Raw genomic sequence first — 22,076 nt, 5'->3', positions numbered from 1 at the left:
GGAGGGGATGAAACTGGCTTATTCTGGGGGGGTGGCCCCCTTCCTGAGGCAGAAAAGCACATGCGGGCATGGGGTCTGTCCCCAGCCCCCGCTCTCAGGCCCTCAGGACAGGGAGTCAATCAGTCCCACGAGAAATCCTGGATGGTCTCCTGGACCATCCTCCTTTGGGGTGCATCTCCTGGGGCGGGGAACTCCCACCCCAGACACAATCGCTCCATTTCTGAATGGTTACTTGGCATTTCTGACCCCAGGCTCAGCCCACTGGGCAGTTTATTACAGAATAAGAAACAGAAAATGTACAAAGTCTGTTTTTGGTTTCCAGGCACTTGGTTCTGCCGAGGGCAGAAGGAGGGGGCCCTGGACGGGCTGAACCGGGGAGGGCCAGCTCCCAGGAAGGCCCTGAGCATCCTCATGGGATGGCCCCATGCCGCTTTCCCACCTCCACAAAAGCCTTCACGCAGCGGTCGATGTCTTCCTCGCTGTGAACCGCCGAGATCTGAACCCGGATCCTGGCTCTTCCCTTGGGCACCACGGGGTAGCTGAAGCCGATGACAAAGATTCCTGGTGGCAAGCCCTGAACGTCAAAGCTCTGAGCTCTGGCCCCCCGTGGCCAGCCCCCCACCAAGTCCCTGATTTTACAGAATAGGGCACTGAGGCCCAGGGAGGGAGGGACTTCCTGAAGGTCACCGGGCGACCACACCTGTGCTGAGGCTCCTCCCCTACCTGAATGGGCCTCCAGGGAGGCCCGACAGGTTCTGTTGGTTGGGGCAGAAGAGCAGGTCCCCTCAGCCCCGAGGGGTTCTGAGAGGGAGGAGGAGAAGGGAGGAGTTTGGTTTCCTCAGTCCTGTTTCCCCACTCCTAAGACTACATATTCTCTCTCCAGATATTATATGAAGGTGCAGGGGAAATTGAGTCTGGGCTGGGGGCAGAGCCTTGCCCAGGTGCCCTCAACCAGCCCCCGGGTCACCTCTCTTCAGCATGTCCTCAGCCATGACCGATGCCAGCCGGGCGTCCCCCAGCATCACGGGACAGATGGGGTGCTCCTTGCCCGAGATGGTGAAGCCGGCAGCCTCCATCTTGCTGCGAAACCTGTGGCGGGGTGGGGAGAGAAGCCAGGTGGCTTCGGTCCCCAAGCCCTGGTCTCAGCTCAGGAGGGGAAGGGCCAGGCACAGGGCTCGCTGTTGGAAATGGTACTCGGGCTGTGGGAGGGACAGGAAAGTGGGCGAGAGCCTGGGGAGGGATGCAGATGGCACGTGTCATGGGCAGGAGGTTTGGTCTTGGTCTCCTTGGCCCAGAGAATGGCCGTGGTAGGAGGGAGAGGGGCCCAAAGCGGGGCTGAGGATGCTGGGAGAAGGGGCTCCCTCCCCCCGGGGCCGGGTCTCACCGTCGGGTCTTGGCGGCCATGGACTGGGCAATGGCATCGCTCTCCATGAGAAGGTCCAAGGCCTTGGAGGCACAGCCCACCACGGCGGGAGGCAGGCTGTTGGAGAAGAGGTAGGGCCGGGCCCGCTGCCGGAGGAGGGCGACGAGCTCTCGGGGCCCGGTGGTGTAGCCCCCTGGGAGAGGAAGGCTGGGTTACTGTCCCGAGCATCTTCCCAATTCCCCCCATCCCACAAGCCGCGGACCTCCCCCTGAGACCAGAACGAGAGGTGAGTGAGGGGCTCTGCACGTGAGCCGGGCAGAAGAAATGGTTAATTGTTAGAGACTGGGAGACTTCCTCTGGAAGGAGAAGGTTCCATCATGGACCGGCAAGTTTCATTCAGTGTACTTAAATCTCCAGCCCGCAACACAGTAGGTACTTAATAAATGCTTGTGCATTGACTGACGCTAGAGAGAGTGTTCTGGGTAAAGCACCCTCTGCAGACCTTCTCCACTCTAGACCCCCTCAATGTGGGAGGGAGAGAAGGAAGGAGGGGAGGAGCCCCTCTCCTGCCCCTAGAGATCCCAGGCTAGGGGCAGAGGGAAGGGGACACGTCCAGACAACCTGCAGCGCCTCCCAAGGCCTTTCCCAGGGTAGAGTTGATGATGGTGACTTGGTCCATTACTCCCAGCAGCTCGTCAGTGCCCCTGAAAGGGAATGGAGCTCCCTCATTAGCTGCCCCCCATCCTGTTCCTCCCTGAGCAGGCTTGGTTGGGGGTCCCTTCTGGACACATCCTTCCTACCAAGGCCCTTATCACACCCTCTCCCCCTCCCCCAGTGCTCGATCCCCAGGCCTCTTGTCCGAGCCTCTGGTGAGGGCAGGTACCCAGACACTCCTCTACTACCATCAGCACCCGCTCTGAGAGCTGCAGGCTCCACGGGTCACGGAGACGGATGCCAAAGGGAGACCAAGTCCCGTCCGGCCGCCAGCATGGGGCTGCGCTCTGGGAAGCTGACTGACTTCCATGGCCTCGGTTTCTACTAAAGTCCCTTAACTTCTGCAGTTCTAGGGGTCTGTGCTCTTCCAGCTGTCCTGGGGGCAACCAGCAAGCCAGGCTGAGGCCTGCAGCCAGGGCCCGGGCTTAGCCTTCAGGAAGGACACCAAACCTCAGGAGGCCTCCGGGGTCCGCTGCCACAGGACGGGGACAACTAAACCTCAGGAGGCCTCCGGGGTCCACTGCCACAGGATGGGGACAACTAAACCTCAGGAGGCCTCCGGGGCCCGCTGCCACAGGACGGGGACAACTAAACCTCAGGAGGCCTCCGGGGCCCGCTGCCACAGGACAGGGACAACTAAACCTCAGGAGGCCTCCGGGGCCCGCTGTCACAGGAGGCCTCCGGGGCCCGCTGCCACAGGACAGGGACAACTAAACCTCAGGAGGCCTCTGGGGCCTGCTGCCACAGGACGGGGACAACTAAACCTCAGGAGGCCTCCAGGGCCCGCTGTCATAGGACGGGGACAACTAAACCTCAGGAGGCCTCCGGGGCCCGCTGCCACAGGACGGGGACAACTAAACCTCAGGAGGCCTCCGGGGCCCGCTGCCACAGGACGGGGACAACTAAACCTCAGGAGGCCTCCGGGGTCCACTGCCACAGGATGGGGACAACTAAACCTCAGGAGGCCTCCGGGGCCCGCTGCCACAGGACGGGGACAACTAAACCTCAGGAGGCCTCCGGGGCCCGCTGTCACAGGACAGGGACAACTAAACCTCAGGAGGCCTCCGGGGCCCGCTGTCACAGGAGGCCTCCGGGGCCCGCTGCCACAGGACAGGGACAACTAAACCTCAGGAGGCCTCTGGGGCCTGCTGCCACAGGACGGGGACAACTAAACCTCAGGAGGCCTCCAGGGCCCGCTGTCATAGGACGGGGACAACTAAACCTCAGGAGGCCTCCGGGGCCCGCTGCCACAGGACGGGGACAACTAAACCTCAGGAGGCCTCCGGGGCCCGCTGCCACAGGACGGGGACAACTAAACCTCAGGAGGCCTCCAGGGCCCGCTGTCATAGGACGGGGACAACTAAACCTCAGGAGGCTTCCAGGGTCCACTGCCACAGGACAGGGACAACTAAACCTCAGGAGGCCTCCGGGGCCCGCTGCCACAGGACAGGGACAACTAAACCTCAGGAGGCCTCCGGGGCCTGCTGCCACAGGACGGGGACAACTAAACCTCAGGAGGCCTCCGGGATCCACAGCCACAGGATGGGGACAACTAAACCTCAGGAGGCCTCTGGGGCCCGCTGTCATAGGACGGGGACAACTAAACCTCAGGAGGCCTCTGGGGCCCGCTGCCACAGGACGGGGACAACTAAACCTCAGGAGGCCTCCGGGGCCCGCTGTCATAGGACAGGGACAACTAAACCTCAGGAGGCCTCCGGGATCCACAGCCACAGGACAGGGACAACTAAACCTCAGGAGGCCTCCGGGGCCCGCTGCCACAGGGCACAGCTGCCAATCTGTCTAGGAAGGCCAAGGAGAAAGCCCTGTTCTGGGAGGGCCTTGCTTCAGTTTCCCCTCAGAATGCTGCACTAAGCCCAGCCTCGCATGGGTAGGTGAGCCTTCATGGCCGAGAACCCCAGCCCAGGCTGAGACGGTGGGGATGGGTCACAGCCTCTCACCGTCCGCTCGGCCCAAGGAAGCCGGTGGCGTGGCACTCATCCACAAAGACCACGGCTTGGTATTTCTGCGCCAGCTGGCAGATCTCCCGAAGGGGCGCGATGTCACCGTCCATGGAGAAGGCCCCATCTGTGGCCACCAGCCTCAACCGGTGCTTCTGCGGGGGAGCAAGGGCAGGCGCTGGGCTTGGGGAGTGCCCACGCTTCTGCTCCCACGCCCCTTGTGAACCAGGCACAAATCTCCAGGGCAGCCGGCCAGGCAGGGGGCCCAGAGCAAAATGGCTGCTGCAGCAGAGGGGGAGGCTGGCCAGAGGAGAGCCAGGAGCGAGAGGCCGACAGACCCAGTGAGTACCGAGCTCCCTGGAAACCCAGGGAAGGCCTCCGGTGCACTGGGGGGACACAGAGGGGCCCACGAACCAGGACCCCTCGGGAGCAGAGCATGGGAGGCTGCCACCTGCTTAGGGGGGATTCTGGGCCCCATCCAGGGGATCGGACTGGGACACAGACAAAGGGGTTTCAGTAACAGGACAAAGGGGCAGGGGCCGGGGGCTGCACCTCCTAGCAATGGGAGGTCCCCAGGGCTCCTGACCGGGAGGCCTGATTTTTGAGAAGCCCTGTGGTCAAAACTAGGCAAAATATGGGACTTCTGAGTCCAAGGACATCCGGGGGGTCAATCCTGGTCTGAAAACTGACTGGGAGCTGCCCTCCTTCCTTCCCTCCTCTTCCTTCTTCCTTTCTTCTTTCCTTTCTCCTTCCCTCCTCCCTTTTTCTCATTCTTTCTAATTTCCCTTTCCTTTCTTTCTTTTCTTTTCTTTATTCCTCCTTTCTTCTTCTTCCCTCCCTACTTCCTTCCCTTCTTCCATTCCTTTTTTTCCTTTCTCTTTCCCTCCCTTTCTTCATTCCTCCATCTTTCTTTCTTCTTTCCTTTCTTTTCTCCCTCCCTCCTTTCTTTCTCTTTCCTTTCTCCCCTTCCTTCCTTCTTTCCTCTTCCATTTTTCCTTTATCTCTTCCTTCCTTTCTTCTTCCCTTCCTTCCTTCTTTCCTTCCTTCTTTTCTTTCTTCCTCCCTCTGTTCCTTCTTTTCTTTCCTCCCTTCCTTATTTCCTCCATCCTTTCTTTCTTTCTTCCTCCCTCCCTTCCTTTCTTCTTTCCTTTCTCCCCTTCCTTCTATCCTTTCTCTCTCACTCCCTTCCATCTTTTCTTTATCCCTTCCTTTCTTCTTCCCTTCCTTCCTTCTTTCCTTCCTTCTTTCCTTTCTTCCTCCCTCTCTTCTTTCTTTTCTCTCTTCTCCCTTCCTTCTTTTTTCTTTTCTCCCTCCCTTCCTTCCTTCTGTCATTTCTTCCTCCCTCCCTGCCTTCTTTTATTCCTTTCTTCTTTCTCTCTCCTTCCCTCCCTCCCTTGATAACAAAACATGTGTTACCTCCTCTCACAAGGTTATTGTGAGAAAAGGACTTTGTGAATCTTAAGACAGAAAAGTTGGATCAGGAACACAGGACTGTCACTATCTGGATACCTGGGCCTCCTGCAGCTTGGCCTCCAGATCGCCCATGTCCAGGTGGCGATAGCGGTACTTGCTGGCCCTACAGAGGCGGATGCCATCGATGATGGAGGCGTGGTTGAGCTCGTCGGACAACACGGCGTCCTCTGGGCTCAGCAGGGCCTGGAAGGAGGCAATGGGGGGTAGGGGTGGGGTGGGGGAAACCAATATCAGATGCTGCCCCTTCTGGGCCCCGGGCTGCCCCGCCACCTCTGGGACATCTTGGCCCAGCTGGGGGCCGGCCCTTGCTTCCAAACTCAAGAGCTCAGTCTGACCCAGGCTGGTGTCCTCCCAGCCCCTCCAAACTCCTCAGGCTTTCCTGAAAGCTCTATCTCCATCAGCTCACTGAAGTTTAGCTGCAGTGTGGACCTCTCATCTTTTTCTCTCCTCCTCTTCCTCCTCCTCCTCTCCCTCCTCTTCCTCACTAAGGTTTTTAATCATGGTCACATAGCTACTAACTTTCAGAAGTGAGAGCTGACACCAGACTGCTCTGGTAGCATGTTGGAGACTGTCTTTAGTTATATGCTGACATTTTGACATTTTTCTCATTACTGTCTGGCTTTTTCTCTGATTTCAGTAGTGGGGACCCTAGGCCTCTGAACAAGGACCTTGTTACTTATCTCCCTAGCTGTATATTTTAACATTTTAATCTCATTTTTGTTGAATTTTTAAAAAATATTATATTTAGGACAAAAGGGAATAAGCATTTATTAAGCACCTACTATACTATACTGAGAACTTTACAATACTATCTCCTGTGAGCCTCATCCCCTGGCAGTAGGTAGCTGCTATTATGATTCGCATTTTACAGATGGAGAAACTGAGGTTGACAGGTTAAATGACTTCTCTCCTCTGCCCCACTCCCATTTTACAGAGCAGGACACTTACACACAGACTGGTTAGGGGCAAGCAGTGTTGGGGTAGGATCTGCACTTGGGTTCCTCCCCTGCACCTGTCCCTTTCTTCCCTTTTCATCCTCCTTCCCTCCGTGACCAGGGTCTGTTTCATCTGGTCCCTGGCAGTCTATGTTCTAGGCTTGGGGGTCGGACTCTGACTCTGCTGACCATAGTATGTGTGGAAGCCCCGCCCGCAGCCCCCAGCCTCTATCCCCCTCCGGCCCCTGGTTCCCAGTCTCCCCTAAGGGCCCGGAGGCCAGCCAGGCCCGAGCTCACCTACCTCAAACAGGCCGGCGTTGGCGTCAAAGCAGCTGGGATAGAGGATGGCGTCCTCCCTTTGGTGGAAGCGGGCGATCTTCTCCTCCAGGGCCTTGTGGATGCTCTGTAGGGAGAAATGCCCTCTAAGGTGCGGACCTCAGGGGTCTGCCCCCTGTCCACTCAGGCCCAGGGCGGGCTCAGCAGGACCGCAGGGCTTCAGTGTCTCAGAACAGGGAAAGTCAGGGCCGGGGAGGCCCAAGAAGAGGGAAGAACTTTAGGCCGGGGAATGTCGGAGCAGCTGGTTGCCTGCGTGGATGGGGAGAACCTTGGAGTGTAAAAACACTAGAACTGGAAGGAACGTTAAGTACTAAAGTGTAAACACAGAGAAGGAACTCACAATTAAAATCCTTAATTTGATTCTTTCAAAATTCAACAAACATTCAGGAAAGATTATTATGGTAACCATATTAATGATATTTATTAAATATTGCTGGGGATAACGAAATGGACATGAGGCAGGCCCGTGCTCAGAGAGGGGGCCATCGAGTGGGCACTAGGACACACTCCTGGGGTGAGAAATTATGTTTGGGAAAAGTCCAAGAGCCCAGAGAAATTCACCCAGGAGATACCCCAGAGAAGGCCCCCAGGCCAGCATTCTGGGAGGTCAAAGGTTGTGTCTGACCCAAAGTGCCATTTCAGAAGCAGAAAGAAGAGGAGGGAGGGGTTCTGTTTGTGGCTGCTCACTTGCACCCATAGAAGGTTTGGAGGTGATAGAAAATTATTAATATAATGACCATAATTGTTAATACCAAATGCTGTAGGGGTGCTGTTCCCTAAAATGATCCTTGTAATGTCAGAATTTCTTATTTCTTATGTTTCGACTATATAAATATATATTTTATATATAACATGAATATATAAAATATATATTTATATAATAATATAAATGCATCAAATAAATATATAAAGTACATATTTATGTAATAATATAAATACATCAAATAAATATATAAAATATTGTATACTCATATATAATATAAATATATTAATATATACTATATATTTTATATCTATATTCCTCATATTTCTCTTCCTATGACAACTGCTCTTGATTAGACTGCGCAGAACCACAGTGAGGTCCCCTCATCCTGAGATCTGCCCAGTGGGGGAGCCCGGCTCAAGCTGGATCTAGGCCTTTGATGTCCTTGCCTCCTTCCATTGGGACTCAGGGCCAACCAGCCAAATGAGGCGGCTTTCCTGTCCCAGACTGCCATGGGCCGCGGACCAGGCCTCCTTGACTGCCTCCTCCCCTCTCCTCCTAATGGTTTAAGAAGCGAGTTGGAAGTGGAGCCAAGATGGCGGAGTAAGGGCAGTCTTAGAATTGGCAAATCTACTGGCTACCCCCCAGAATGTCTGGTTTACTGCCCCGTTAATCACCTCAATTAGAGACACTTTATTCCTCAACTCACATTTTGATTTGTTTCAGAACCTGACAGAGGGTTCTGATTTTTGCCTCTGGGATTTGTTTGATCTTGGTCAAGAACCTTCCCCTCTCCCTTCAAACTCCTTTTAAATGACAGGACCTGGCCAGATGGGTTCTGTTATTTCTTCCAGGTTGCAAATCTTGGTGCTTGTAAGCTCAAGGCCAGCTCTGCTGGTAAGGAAGGGATATCGATATAATCCATCAATTGACAGATAGATATAGACATTGAGTATTTTTTAAAAATTTTACAAAAATAGGGAGAGTCCGTTAATCTCTTATAAAAGCTTCTCTGGATAAAATCAGCTGGATAGTCCTGGGCCTGGAGTCAGGAAGTCAGTCCTAAATTCAATTTCCTGCGGCTTAACCTGTCTGCCTCAGTTTCCTTGTCTGTAAAAAAAAGGATAATAACAGCCCTTCTGTGGGTGGTAGTGAGGATCAAATGAGAAACTCTAAAGTGTTTAGCATATGAACACACATAGGAGGTGCTTAACAAATGCTTCCCACCTTTTCCCCTTCCCCCAGTAATAGCATTTTTTTTTATTTCTACAGAAATCTATTAATTTCCCCTTAATAGTTCTGTGATTCAGGTCGTAGCCATATTCTTATTCCAGATTTACAAATAAGGAAATAGAGTCCCAGGCTGGGAGACAGACAAGATTTACCTCAGATATTTACTCCTCCCAAATTTTACTCCAGGCACCTTGCATCTAGTCCCAATATTCTCCTTTTACAGATGGGGAAACTGAGGCTGTTATAGTTCTAAAAAAGAGCTGGAAGGACCCTCAGAAACCATCTAGTTCACCTTTCCCTCTTGTTACAGACAAGGAAATGGAGGCAAAAGTCACAAAGGATGGATGGACTCAGATTAGAGCCATCTTCTGGGAATCCTGTGCTCCGTCCGTGTGACCGCACTGCCCCTTCCCCATATCCTGGGAAGCCTAATCGAGGCTCTGGGAATCTGGTTTTTAACCCTATGATAGTGTTTCCTTTGTAGACTTGAGAAGCCCCACTTCCCACTCAGCACCCTGTCTTTGGCTTGGAGGCCGGAGTCTCCATCGGGCGAGCACAGCCTTCCAGGACCTGGACTTCCCTCCCGCCACGGGCAGTCCTGGAGGGGCTCCTCCTCAAGTCACGGGGACCCCACTGGTCAGCCAGAGGACAAAGAGGAGCCCAACCCTCTCCCTGTACAGAGTCTGTAGAGATCAAGGACTTAGGGGGGAAAGAGCAGAGACTGGACGTTGAAGATTCCTCAAACCCACCCCAAACCATTCAGGGACTTTCCTTGCATTTCTGAGCTGCATCATCACGAGCCTCCGCTCCTGGCTTCCCGCCACTAATTAGCCGCCCCCTCTTACCCTTTCTGCCTCTGGAACATCTCTCTCCTCTGACCCCTTCTCTCCACTTAACATCTGGCTCCTGGCCCAGCCCATGTCGCCTGCTTCCTCACCCATGGAGATCTGGGAATCTGTCCTGGAAGCTGCTAAAGTGACCTCCCTTAATGGTGGATCTGGCGCTCTCTCCCCCTCCTCAATAACCCCCAAAGACTCCCTAAGGAGAATAACACAGAAATCCCCCTTACCAGCCATCTTTCCAGCCTCAGTGGCCATGGGTCCCCCCCGCACCCCGCCTCCCTGCCTCCCCAAGGGATCTCGCCTCCGTTTTTTGCACCTCTCTATTGCCCCCTCACTTCTTCTCCCAGAATCTCTCTTTTCCTTCAAGGCCCAGCTCTGTCTTCTGCCTGACCCCCCTCACTGCTGCCGCCCTTCCTCCCAGGCTGCCTTTGAATTTATTCTGTTTCCAGTAGAAATACCCAATTGTCTCTCAGCTAGGGCCCAGGACTTAGCATGGCATCTGGCACACAGTAGGTGCTTACTAAAATACCTCCTGATTGATTTCTCATCACTCTGTTATCACACCGCCCCTGAAAGACAAACAGGAGACAGAGAGTCCCTCCCGTTTTACAGGTTCTGATATCAGAAGTCTTACTGCCGGCCAGAGGCTGAGCTGTGACTAGAGGCCAGGTGTCCGACCTCCCAGGCCAGGGCCCGAGACTTGGCTCGGCAGGCCGGGGGGCTGGGGGAGGGAGCAGCTGGGTCCGGCTCGGCAGAGCATACCTGCGTCCCACAGATGAACCGGACAGAGCTGAGGCCGGCTCCAAACTGTTCCAGAGCCCTCAGGCCAGCTTGGATCACTTCTGGGTGGCTGGAAAGACCCAAGTAGTTGTTGGCACAGAAATTAAGGATCCCTGTGGGAGAGAAGTGAGAAAATCCAGGGTTTGGATCCAGGAGAGTTCTTGGAGCTCATGATAACCTCTTATTTTATGGATGAGGGAACAGCCTGCTTGGGGAAGGAGTGTCCCAGAAGCTTGTGGGTTTTAAGCCGGAGAACCCAGATTCCTCCTCACATCTGATATAAATCCAGGGCAGATCTGACTTGAAACGTGACCTCAGTCCCCTATTAGCTATGGACCCCTGACCAGTCATTTACACTCTCTCAGCCTCAGTTATCTATCTATAAAATGGGAATCATAATAATAGCACCTGCTTCCAAGGATGCAAGGAAATTCAGGGGATGTAAAATGTTTTGCCACCTTGCAAACTCCATAAGTGTCGTTATTGTGAGTCCAGGGACTCAGGAACCCAAAGCCTTTCAGTGTCTCATCCAGCATAGGCCGTGAACCCTCGGTGCAAATGGGAAGGCTGGGCCCAGCTTTCTAATCGGCAAGATGAGAAGCCTCTTAGGTCTGGGGGGGTGGTGATGATGGGCTGTGTGTTTGTGTACATATAAGTTAGTGACACACAGAGAGAAAGAGGCAGCAAGGGAAAAAAAGAGAGAGAAGGGAGAGGAGAAACAGAGGTAGAGTGAAGGAGAGGGGAGGAGAGAAAAGGAGGGAAGAGAAGGGAAGTGGCAGCAAAGGAGAGAAAGAAGGAGGGAAAGAAAGAGGGAGAAAGGAGAGGAGGAGAGACAAAGAGAGGAAGAGTGAAGGAAAGGGGAGGGGAGAGAAGGAGGGAAGAGAAGGGAAGTGGCTGGAGTGGCCTGGGGGACACTGAGGAAAGCAGCCAAAGTCAACAGCCGTTTCCTGGGCCCCAGGCCAGGGGGTGGGAGAGTGTAGACATCCCACTACTCCAGGGTGAGAACCCTGGCTGGGGCTGCTCTGGCCAGTGTTCTGATCCACTTTCCTTTGCTCATTTCTGGCTAACCAAGTCTAGCCCACTGGTACCCAAACTGGACCACTAACCTAGATGGAAGGCTCCCTGCAGGTCTTATCTGACAGAGCTTTGCAGAGCACCATGGCTCTATTCATTTAGCCAGACACTTTTTTTTTTTAATTAAAACTTTTTATTTCTAAACATACACATGGACAATTTCTCAACACTGACCCTTGCAAAACCTTGTATTCCAATTCCCTCCCCTAGATGGCAAGTAATCCAATGTATGTTAAACAATAAAAATATATGGTAAATCATATATATATATATATATATATATATATATATATATATATATATATATATATATACACACACACATATACATATATATATACACACACACATATACATATACACACACATATTTATACAATTATCTTACTGCACTGATCAAAAAGGGAAAAAAAATGAGAAAGAAAAAAGAGCAAGCAAACGACAACAAAAAGAGTGGAAATGCTGTGTTATGATCCACACTCACATTTATTAGGCATCAATCATAAGCAGAGGTAAAATGCCAGTGCACTGTTCAAAAAGCATTGATTTATACTGGGGAACAGAGGGGAGCCCGGTGGGTGGGGAACGATGGGAAACAAGACACTTGTTCTTGAGATCCCACGAGTCTATGTTGGGGGTCTCCAAGCACTGGATTTGGAATTAGGAGCCATTTGGTTGGCTCTCAGCTTTCACTTGCTCACTATGTGGTGATGGCCATTCACACAGCAGGGATAAAACCCTAGCACAGTTCTAATAGGGTAGAGATCCTGAGACCCCAAGGAACTTATTTGTATTCTGCTTTTATCTTCTGTGGGCTGTTTTTATCAATTTTTTTTCCCTTTTTACCACCTACAGAGATCATTGTGCACGGCAACAACAAGATTATAACAATGATCAATTCTGATGGCTGTGGCTCTCTTCAACAATGAGATGATTCAGGCCAGTTCCAATGAAGAAGAGAGCATCTACAACCAGAGAGAGACTGTGGGGAACTGTGTGGGTCACAACATAGTATTTTCATTTTTGTTGTTGTTTGCTTGCTTTTTTTTTCTTTCTCTTTTTTCCTTTTTGATCTGATTTTTCTTGTGCAGCATAATTATGGAAACATGTTTAGAAGAATTGCACATGTTTAGCATATATTGGATTACTTGCCATCTAGGGGAGGGGTGGGGGGGAAAAGAGGGAGAAAAAATTGGAACACAAGGTTTTGCAAGGGTGAATGTTGAAAATGTATTTGCATAAATTTTGAAAATAAAAAGCTATTATTTAAAAAAGAAAAGAAAAACTCCCTGTCTTAACCTTGGGGTTTTGAGAAATCCATAGGGCCAGACTGAGGAAGGCAGGAATGACTAACTGGGAGAAACTGTGCTAAGTGCCCTAAGTCATATAATGGAAATGGAGGAGAAATCGTGGGAAGGAGAGAGGTCCCAAACAGTCAGAACATCTGGGAATTTCAGGTAAGGAAGGGCAGCATTTCAAATGGTGGCACTGGGATGGTGGATGGGCCAAGGCAAGGGAACAGAACAGATATTGTGGACCAAGGCATGAGTGGAACTGGGGAGGTCTGAGTTAAGTCCCAGGGAGGTTTAACTCTTACATTCCCACAATATCAGCCTAGAATCTAGTGAGCAACAACCTTGAGATGCAGGCAGTTGGGTTAATTTTGCCCCTTGGGGGATGGATCTGAGGCTAAATGGGGGGACCTTAGTCTAAGAGGGATACAAAAGTGGTTCTCAGAATATGAAAGAGAAGATCCTAAAGACATCTGCCTGCTTTAACTTCCTTGCAGAAGAATAACCTTTTTCTGGAATGCTTTTATCTATCCTTGGAGATGCTTTTCCTGGGTCTACAGCAATGTGTTTTTTTGAAATGTGGCTTTTTTGAAACCTTGGTGACTTTTAAAACACCAGATCTAGGTCAGCAAAGCCAGGTGGGAAGGCAGGAGGGAATAAAACAAAAATGGGAGTTCAGCCCTGGCGAATGGGCTCACAGGATTTAGGGGTGGAAGGGATTTAAGAATCTGACACAATCCTTGAAGAAAGCTGGTCTAGCCTGCTTGGGGAATAGGATATTAGAAAGGGCTAGGGAGAAACTGCAGGACCAAGAATCTCAGAAAAGACCCTCCAACAGTCCGGCCTGAATCAAGCCTAGAGTCAGCAGGAGGCTTTTGCATGAGGTGGGACAGGAAGGAAGCAGTGGAGGGCCGAAATTTACATCCTCTGAGCCCAAATCCATATTGTAGCCCACATATCTTCAGAAAGAAGGTCCCTATCATCCTCCCATCCCCTGCACTGAGATGTGCAGCTCAGAGGCTCCCCCCCTACCTGCCCCGCTAGATTCCAAGACTCAAAGGAAGAAAGTGAACTCTGAAACGGCCTCAGGCTACTAGGTGGAGATAAAAACCTCCTGTTTTAGAGACCAATCTATAGTGACATCCACTCTATTAAGGTGAAGCTGGAAACCACTCTGAATTCTCATTAATTCATTTCTTTCCATCCTTAATTAATTCCACCTTTCCAGCTTTGACTTCCAGAAGCCACAGAGGGCTCCTGGGACCACGCAGTGCAAGCTCTGTGCCAGGTTTTGTGAGTGATGTGTCCTAAACTCATCATCCACTTTCTCTTTCTGGCCAGGTAAGCTATTTTTTTTCTCCCAATCCTCTTTCCTTTTCTGGATGGCTAGAGCCCCTGAAATGAATGTAGATTCTCCATGTACAAAGTGCTGATATCCCTTCCCAATCAGAGGAGGTAAGTTTCAGCTCCTTTCACTTGTAAGTTTCAACTCCTTTCACTTGTAAGTTTCAGCTCCTTTCACTTGTAAGTTTCAGCTTCTTTCACTTGTAAGTTTCAACTTCTTTCACTTGTAAGTTTCAGCTCCTTTCATACTCGGTGCCTGCTTTCTAAGTCTTGCTATCATTTCCAAGTTTAGGAATCCTCCCATTCCTTTATTTGACCATAAACGTTTCTCAGTCTTCCATTCTGGAATCTCCCTAGTTTATTAGCTATTCTTAAACATCTCTGTGGAAGAACTCAAACCAAGGACTCTATTCCTTCCCCTTGAATTTGTTTAAAAAAAAAAAAAAAGATTCTGGGAAGTTCCACTTCCACTCCACCTGCTGCAATCGCCAGTATCTATTTGGCCCTGAGGGTGGCTGGTGGAGTCAGACTACAGAAGGCTGAATGCTTAACAGCCCCTGCAAGACAGCAGGAGGCCGGGGAAGGCATTGTGAGGAGGAAAGTGATATCATTAGGCCTGGGAATTTAAAAAGCTGACCTGTGGGAGCTCTCTCGAGGCAGGAGGAGGGCATTTGCCCAGAAGGAGGCTTCTCCTAAGAGATCCCCGCCCCCACCCCCTTTCCCACTCAGGCGTCACAAATTCAGACCTGGCCCTCTAGAATGGCCCTGCACCTGGACCCCGCAGCAGCTGCCTCCTGGCCGTCAGCAGGAACTGCTTGCCCGCCCCACTCGGGAAATCAGGTTAAAGGAACGGGAGCGGGGGGAAACCGGTCACAAAGAGGCGGCTGGGGCGGGGGTGTGCATAAGACATGCGTATGAATCTGCTTCCACCCTTAACCCCCAGCTACTTCCCAGGGTCTAGCGATTTTCTTGGGAGGAAAGGGGATGATGGTGGGGAAGATCCTCAAAGGGGCGGGTCCTGGAACGCCGCCCCAAGCTAGCCACCTGCAGCCGGCGGTCGGGGGGTACGAGGGTTCGCTTTCAGCGCCGAGGCAGGGGAGGGGACGGGAGCATCCGTGCCAGCCTCCCCTCCCCCACCTCCCCCCCGGTCAGGCTGGCCTTACCTCCCGGGCTGCCCTCCACGCTGATGTGCGGCCCCTGCTTGGAAGTGATGATTCTCTCGCCCTTCCACGTGCCCGCCCCCCGGATCGCGTCCAGCTGGTCCTCCAAGATGCCGGTGAGTTGGGCCAGGGCCGACTGCGCCCGGCGGCCTCGGCTTCCCGGAGCCACGGGGCGGGCCCGGGCCAGGGGTGAGCTCAGGAGGCGGCCGCACCACATCTCGGTCAGTTACACCTGAAATGGGCAGAGGCGGGAGTGAGCTCCCGCTGGGCGGGGGAGGGGGGGCGCTCACCCGAGCAGCATCTACGGGATCGCGAGTCCGGAGGCAAGGGCCCCCGGGCAGCCAATGGGGAAGCCGGGAGCCGCGCGGGGCGGGCCGCGAGCAGGGTTCATTTAAAGGGGCGGAGGAGGGCGGCGGGGAGCGGCTCGGAGAGTGCAACCCATCCCCTTCTGTCCCCGGCCCTCCGTCTAAGCCCACCCCGCTCCCTTCCCCTGGCACAGCCAGCGTCACCAGCGCCGCCAGCAGCTGAAAATCTTCCCGCACTTTACTGATAAGGAGTCTATAACTCGCACAGGTAGCAACAGGAAGCACTTGGCGAGAACCTACTCCGTGCCAATCAGCCAATCAGCGCGCGTTTCTAGAGAGGGCGAGAAGGAAGCCCGGGCCTTGGAGCCAGGAGAGCCTGGGTTCGAGTCTCGCCCCCTGCCATTTATGGCGGCGGAACTCCAGGCCAGTCCTTTACCCCCCCCCCCCCAGTGTTCCAATGAAGAACCTACTCCGTGCCAATCAGCCAATCAGCCAATCAGCGCGCGTTTCTAGAGAGGGAGAGAAGGAAGCCCGGGCCTCGGAGCCAGGAGAGCCTGGGTTCGAGTCTGGCCCCTGCCATTTATGGTGGCGGAACTCCAGGCCATCACTCGTATCCCAAGCCAACTCTCTAAGGCTATAAGTCGTACAGGTGTCGGCTTGCTTTGATAAAGGGGCTCTCCCCATCTGGGAAGTTTCCTAAAGCAATGATATCATGGATCCATTCCCACTCCACGCCACTCCCCCATCCCTATCCTTTAGGGGCTATGGCGCTGAGGAGAGAGTAACCCTTCCTTCAAACTTTTATGGAGGTGGGGGACGCCCTTACTCAACCCTAATTAAGCACTTATTGAATGACAGGCACTGTAATAATCGCTGAGGACACAAAGAAAGCTAATGATGTGCCCTCAAGGAGACACCAAGGGCTACTCGTGCCCATCCCTCCCGAGCTCGGATACCTATTAGCTTTATTAGCCTGGCGAACCATTTGACCTCTGCCGGTCTGGGTTTCCTCAGCTGTAGACTGAGGGTAATAATGGCAGCTCCTCCCAGAGAGGATCGAAGCAGATATCCCGTGTCCGGGGCCTGGCTCATAATAAGCTCTCCAAAAACATTCGCTATTATTTAAAAGACGGATCAGTCAGCAGGACACAAGCCGGCTGCCGGCGTGATGGGGGGCGTGTGCGTGCCCGCGCGTGGGCAGCAAAGGACTCGGGACTCCCGCCTGGAGCTAGAGGGTGTAGACAAAAGACCGGCGGCTTGGGAGTCGGAAGACGTGGGTTTCAGCTGCTCAGGAGCTGTCATCGTGCGCCTCCGTGGCTCTGGGCCCTCACCTGTATGACGCAAGGATCAGTGTAGACTCGACACGGGCTCTTAGGGTCCGGGCCTACTCGAAATCCTAGGAGCCGGGAGGATAATGGGGGTGGGCTTCCTCAGAAGGGGGACTCGCGGCGGGCCTCACGGGAAAGGGGGAGGGTGGGGCCAGGGAATCGCTCTTCTCTCCCCATCCGGCACATTCTGCCCACATCACCAATCCTTGGATGGGCGAACGTCCCCGGCCCTCAGAGCGCGCCCCCCCTCTCCCGGAAAAAGGAAGCGGGGGCGGGGGCTTTCTCCAGGAGCGACCAGGGAAGCCTTGGTGGAGCTAGTCCGGGGGATAGTGCCCCCGGCTCAAGGCGCGTCTGGCGGTGGAAATGGTCAGGAAGCCACAAGGGCTCCAGCCAGCCCCCGCTTGCAGGCGGGCGGGGCGCTCTCTCCTTCCGAGACCCCGGCTCCGGGCACCCTCACACTTGAAGACTTTTAGCCGTCACCCCGCCCCCAGCCCCTACCTCATTCCTATTCCCCTTTACTTACCGGATGCTCAGCCCCTCCCCATCCTGGCCACGCAGCCCCAGCCTGCGAAGCTTCCACACATCCCCGTTCCGCTCCCCCGCCCCCTCCTCCCTCCCGGACCCTTTGGGGCCTAAGGTGCCCAGGACCCCAAATCTTCCTCTTCTCCACCCCAGACTTAGGGCGTTCTCTCGCTAATGCCCCCCCCATTTCACTCCCCACCCTTCCCATGTTTCCCAAACCTTCCGCGGATGGCGGCGGCGGCGGATGAAAGGAAAAGGCCTCGGAGAGCTGCATATAAAGGCATTAGTTTGGGGGTGGGCTTTTTTTTTTTTTGGTCCTTTTTTTCAATTTTATTTCAAATTCTAAAATTACAAAGACAGCAATAATCACACTCAAAAGAAAATACAATGCAAATGAAAGAGAGGTGCAGGCGTCAATCCTGCGGGATTTTCCTAGGGTACTAAAGAAACAAACATACTAATTGCCCCACAGTGGGGGGCAGCACCAAGCAAACTTAAGCAAGGACTAGGTACAGATCCAGCTCTGTAAAAAACTACTCGAGCAAATTCAAAATTGACTGCATGATGTCTTTCTCCGCTCCTTTCCCCCCCTCCCCACCCACTCCCTCCCAGTTCCCCCCCCCAATCTACTACGATTACAACTACCTAGAAAATAAAAAGTCCGAAGAGGTTGGGCCTTTTCTACGCTGGACACGTGGCTCATTAGACAAAAGCTGGGGTTCGGAAAAGCGACCCCGGAGGAAGAGAGCGAGACCGGAGGGCACGGGTTAGAGCGAGAGCCTGCCTCAGCCCACTCTTGCTGAAAAATCGCCATTCTGCGCTATTCAGCAAAGTCAGGGTTCGGGGCCGGCCGCCCCCTACCCTCGATTCCCCCCCCCCCACTCCCGGGCCAACCAACCTACTCTTAAGAGCAAAAGAAAAAGGCAAGAAAAAAGAAAGAAAAAAAGAAATCACCCAACCCTTAGAATAAACAAAGCTATCACAATGATGCAGACACACACAAGCACAAACCTTAAACAGGAGAAATTCAGGCACTTGTTCAAGACTCTCTCTCCCTCCCCTCGCCTCTTTCAGACCAACTCCCCCCCCCCCCAGCCTAAGACCCTCTCAGAGGTTAGGAGATAATGCATCCTTTCCCATCCACAAAGGAACACCGCCACCCCCCCCAAAAAAAAAAGATGGCTAAGAGTTGCAGCTCCTCTCCCTCCACGCAGTTCCATTAAGCTGCTTTCTTGCACCGTTTGGAAACTAAATTCCCAATACTGAGACCCCCCTCGAGAGCTCAGGAGAACCTTTCGGGTTGCCTCAACAGCCAGCCGCGTGTTTTGGGAAGGTACTCTTATCTTAGAGGAGTTTCCTTTTCGGCCATAACCCTCCTCCTTGTCCCTGCAAGCTTTGTCCCCCTCAAAGGGGCCCCAGACCCTGCCTTTTGGAGACCTGTCCAATGGCTGTGACTAGAGAGAAAGCGTTACTCGAGTCCCTTTCTTCTGGGTGGAATGAGCAGTCTCCTTCCCTCCGTTCCTCTTCCCCCTCCCCAACTCCCCGATTCCCCACACCCCGCAAAAAGTACTTTATACAAAATACACCCCCCCGCCCCGCCCCGCCCCGACTTAAAATCCATTACATCGGAAAGGTCTTAAAAAACAAGTTAACAACACAAAAATTAAGGACAGTCTCATGATTATGGAGATCGGCTGATCGGACTGTTCTCGTTGATCGGTTAAGAATATAGGAATTATTTTAACAATTTCCGAGGAAGAAAAGTTCAGTCTCATTATAAAGTCGCACTAGAAAGGGGACCAGGGGGAAAGGGACGGGGATAGGCGAAATCTATTTACAGACGGAGCGCCAGAAAGCGTCCACAGGGACTTCCCGTTCACTTCTTCTTGGCGGATTTCTTGGCACTGGACTTGGCTTTGGGCTTCGCCGGCTTGGCTTTCTTGGGCTTCGACGCCTTCACCGGCTTACTTTTGACAGTCTTGGGCTTCTTGGCTTTCTTGGCGGGGGTCGCGGCTTTTTTCTTCACTTTCTTGGCCGCGGCTTTGGGCTTCTTGGCCGGAGTCTTGGTGGTGGCGGCCTTCTTGGGCTTCGACGCCCTCCTGGGGGTCGCCGCCTTCTTGACTTCCTTCTTCGCCTTCTTGACCGCCGGTTTCTTGGGCTCGTCGCCCTTGGCTAACCGGAAGGAGCCCGAGGCGCCCACCCCTTTGGTCTGCTTGAGGACCCCATTGGTGACCAGTCTTTTGATGGACAACTTGATCTGCGAGTCCGCGTTCTCTCCCACTTTGTAGTGGTTCTTAATGTACTTCTGGATGGACTGGCGGGAGGAACCGGCCCGGTTCTTCTCCGCCTGGATGGCCGCCACGATCATGTCCGAGTACTTCGGGTGGTCCGTGGACTTCTTTGAGGCCTTCGCCTTCTTGGGCTTGGAAGCCGGGGCCGAGTTCTCCGTCATGCTGAGGGCTCGCTTCGGCTCTCTCCGCGTAGTGTCCCCGGGTCACCCTTGGGGAGACAAGTCCTCCCTGGGATGGAGAAGCACGCCCCGCGGGGCGCACAGGGGGAGGTGACTGGGAAGGGAACACCAGGCGCGGCCCCGGAGCGCCGGCTCTGCCGCCTTTTGGGGGGCTCGGCTCTCAGACCGGGGCTGAGAGATGTCCGAAAAAGGCCGCCCCGGGGCAGGCCTCGGAGTCCCCCGCCTCTCTTCTCCCTTCCTAAAGAGCGCTCGGGAACCGGATCGGCGGGTCCCCTTGCGTCCCCCCTGCGCTGCGGCGGCTTCCCCGGAGAGCTCGGGGGTCCGGGGACGCCGGGCTGCGGCCTGGGCCCGGCCCCCCTGGCTGCGCGCGGCGGCGGCGGTGGTGGTGGTTCGGGGTGCCCGAGGCTGCTCCGCCTGGCTCGGCCTCCGCAGCGCTCAGCTCCGGCTCCGGTTCGGGCTCGGACTCCCGGCGGCCGCTCTCTCTCGGCTCCGCTCGCTGCGCTCCGCTCAGCCTCTCCCCAGCTTGGCGTCTGGCTCTCTCAGGCGGCCGCCGGCGCATCCGGGTATTTAGCGGCAACGGGCGGACCGCGGTGAGGACTGGGCTGCTGGCTGCCTGCTCCCGGCCGGGAATGGCGCCGCGCCGCCGCCATCTGTGTTTCTTCCGCTGTCCAAACCGGCCCTTTCCCCGCGGCCCCGGCCGCCCCGGGCCCCGGCGGCGGCCCGCGCCGCTGCCCGGCTCCCGGGGCTTCCCGGCAGCGCTGGCCGGGGTCCTCGGCGCCGTCCCCCGCGCCCGCAGGCCGCCCCAAACGGCGCCGGGTGCAGCCGCGCCGCCGCCACATTTCTCTTTTGCGGGGCCCGGGGTCGGCGGCGCGGGGGCGCGGGGGCGCGAGGCCGCCCCCCACGCCTAGGGCCGGGCCTGGGCCAGCGGTGGGACCCGGTCCCCGCGCGCGGCGGGCCCCCTCTGCGCGTCCGCGCGCCCGGGAAGCGACCCCAACTAACACACGGAGTCCTGCGCCCGGCGGCGCCCGGCGTGGCCCGGCGGGCCGGGGGCGGGGGAGGGGGCTCCGCCCGGGGCGGGGGCGGGGGGCCCGAGACCCTCCGTGACGGCGGGCCCGAGGACCCCCGCGGGCTTCCCTCGCCCACGCTCGAGGGGGCTCCGGGGCTGGCCCCTTCCCCCCCATGTCCAGCCACAGACAGCTCCTTGAGTTCTCCCTTGCTTGGGAAAGCTCCCCCAAAGCTCTGGGTGGGGGCGTGGGAGACCCTCACTCTGTAATCTACGTGTCTGCCCTCCCCGGGGGTCCCCTCGGCCTCCCAAGTTCAGGGTCCAAGGGGGTTCTCGGGCTGGCCCCTTCCCCCCACACCCGGCTACCACTAGCCCCAAGTTTTTCCCTTAGTTCTAGAAAGTGGCTCTGGACGCTGCTTTAGGGGTTCTCCTCCACCTGAAACCCCACGGTATCATCCCCTTGGAGACCCCGGTAACTGTTCTCCCCGTGAGGACCTCCCAAGTCCCCCACTTCATTCCTAAAGGGGCTCGGAATCTCCCCTTTCCCCCCCACACCCACTCACCTACCACACCATGTTTATTTATATCCTCCTCTGCCCCTATTTGGAAAATGTCCCTCAACTCCTGCATTGAGAGGGTCTCCTCCCCCGCAGACCCCGCTGTGACCGGTCCCCCGCTGACCCCCACACTTATTCCCTGGACTCAAGCCAGTTAAGAGGCCCTCCGGCTGTCCCCTCCCCCACAGATTCAGCCAACAGTATCAATTCGATTTCCTCCCATCCTTTCCCAGTTAGACCTGTTAAGTGCCCTCCGCACGGGTCAGGACCCCACGTCCCTGGGCGGCCACTGGTCTCAGAGACTCCCGGGGCCGCCGGGACTCACATCTGACTTCCTTGGCCTTTGAGGGGGGGCTTCACTTTTACTTTCTTCCTCTCACGCTGAAAACAATCCCCCAACAATCACTGTTTCAAACGGACACTTTTAGAAGCCCCTTCCCCCCTCCAGACACACACGTCTGAGCCAGGGCCCTAGGACCCTCGGCTCGGGGTGGGGGTGGGGGGCCAGTCTTCTGTGGATCCGAGTGTGATCTGGAGCAGGGACCTCCCCCCCCCCCAACCATCCTCTATTCTCTTTTCCCTCAGCATCTTTCAAGTAAACCCAGCCTGCCAGAGAGAATCGGGGAGGGGTGTTATACGGAGTCCCATCGCCTTGGTACCCGGACCCCCCCTCCCCAAAGGCAA

General features: G+C 54.9%; 2 protein-coding genes across 6 annotated transcripts; both read right to left on the bottom strand.

Annotated features, from left to right (window-relative positions):
- Positions 1–232: 232 nt before the first annotated feature.
- On the bottom strand, positions 233–21,767 carry GCAT (glycine C-acetyltransferase). 5 transcript variants are annotated; one of them, XM_074271652.1, is made up of 10 exons: positions 21,632–21,767; positions 15,211–15,439; positions 10,320–10,450; positions 6,745–6,846; positions 5,545–5,691; positions 4,036–4,190; positions 1,985–2,067; positions 1,385–1,556; positions 968–1,089; positions 233–561 (listed from the first exon to the last, which is right to left on the bottom strand). In XM_074271652.1, the coding sequence occupies exons 2-10, from the start codon at positions 15,422–15,424 to the stop codon at positions 410–412; spliced, it is 1,278 nt and encodes a 425-aa protein (XP_074127753.1). In that variant the 5' UTR covers positions 15,425–15,439; positions 21,632–21,767; the 3' UTR covers positions 233–409. The 5 variants fall into 5 exon arrangements, with proteins under 5 accessions (XP_074127753.1, XP_074127752.1, XP_074127751.1 ...); XM_074271651.1 differs by lacking the exon at positions 21,632–21,767 and adding an exon at positions 16,844–17,293; XM_074271650.1 differs by lacking the exon at positions 21,632–21,767 and adding an exon at positions 15,813–15,829.
- Positions 17,663–20,368, bottom strand: H1-0 (H1.0 linker histone). The gene has a single exon (XM_074271654.1). It carries the CDS (start codon positions 19,812–19,814, stop codon positions 19,239–19,241), a length of 576 nt encoding a protein of 191 aa, XP_074127755.1. The 5' UTR covers positions 19,815–20,368; the 3' UTR covers positions 17,663–19,238.
- Positions 21,768–22,076: the final 309 nt, after the last annotated feature.

Source organism: Sminthopsis crassicaudata, chromosome 5 (genome assembly GCF_048593235.1).
Source record: "Sminthopsis crassicaudata isolate SCR6 chromosome 5, ASM4859323v1, whole genome shotgun sequence".
NCBI lineage: Eukaryota > Metazoa > Chordata > Mammalia > Dasyuromorphia > Dasyuridae > Sminthopsis > Sminthopsis crassicaudata.
Note: the sequence above shows the minus strand (reverse complement) of the source record. Positions and strands in the feature narration are given on the sequence as shown.

Coding starts and splice junctions, on each gene's coding strand:
- H1-0 (XM_074271654.1), bottom strand. CDS start 19,814: ATGACGGAGAACTCGGCCCCGGCTTCCAAGCCCAAGAAGGCGAAGGCC.
- GCAT (XM_074271652.1), bottom strand. CDS start 15,424: ATGTGGTGCGGCCGCCTCCTGAGCTCACCCCTGGCCCGGGCCCGCCCC. Junction 10,451..15,210: donor CGTGGAGGGCAGCCCGGGAG/GTAAGGCCAGCC, acceptor TCTCTCCCACAG/GGATCCTTAATTTCTGTGCC. Junction 2,068..4,035: donor TTCCTTGGGCCGAGCGGACG/GTGAGAGGCTGT, acceptor ATTCCCTTTCAG/GGGCACTGACGAGCTGCTGG.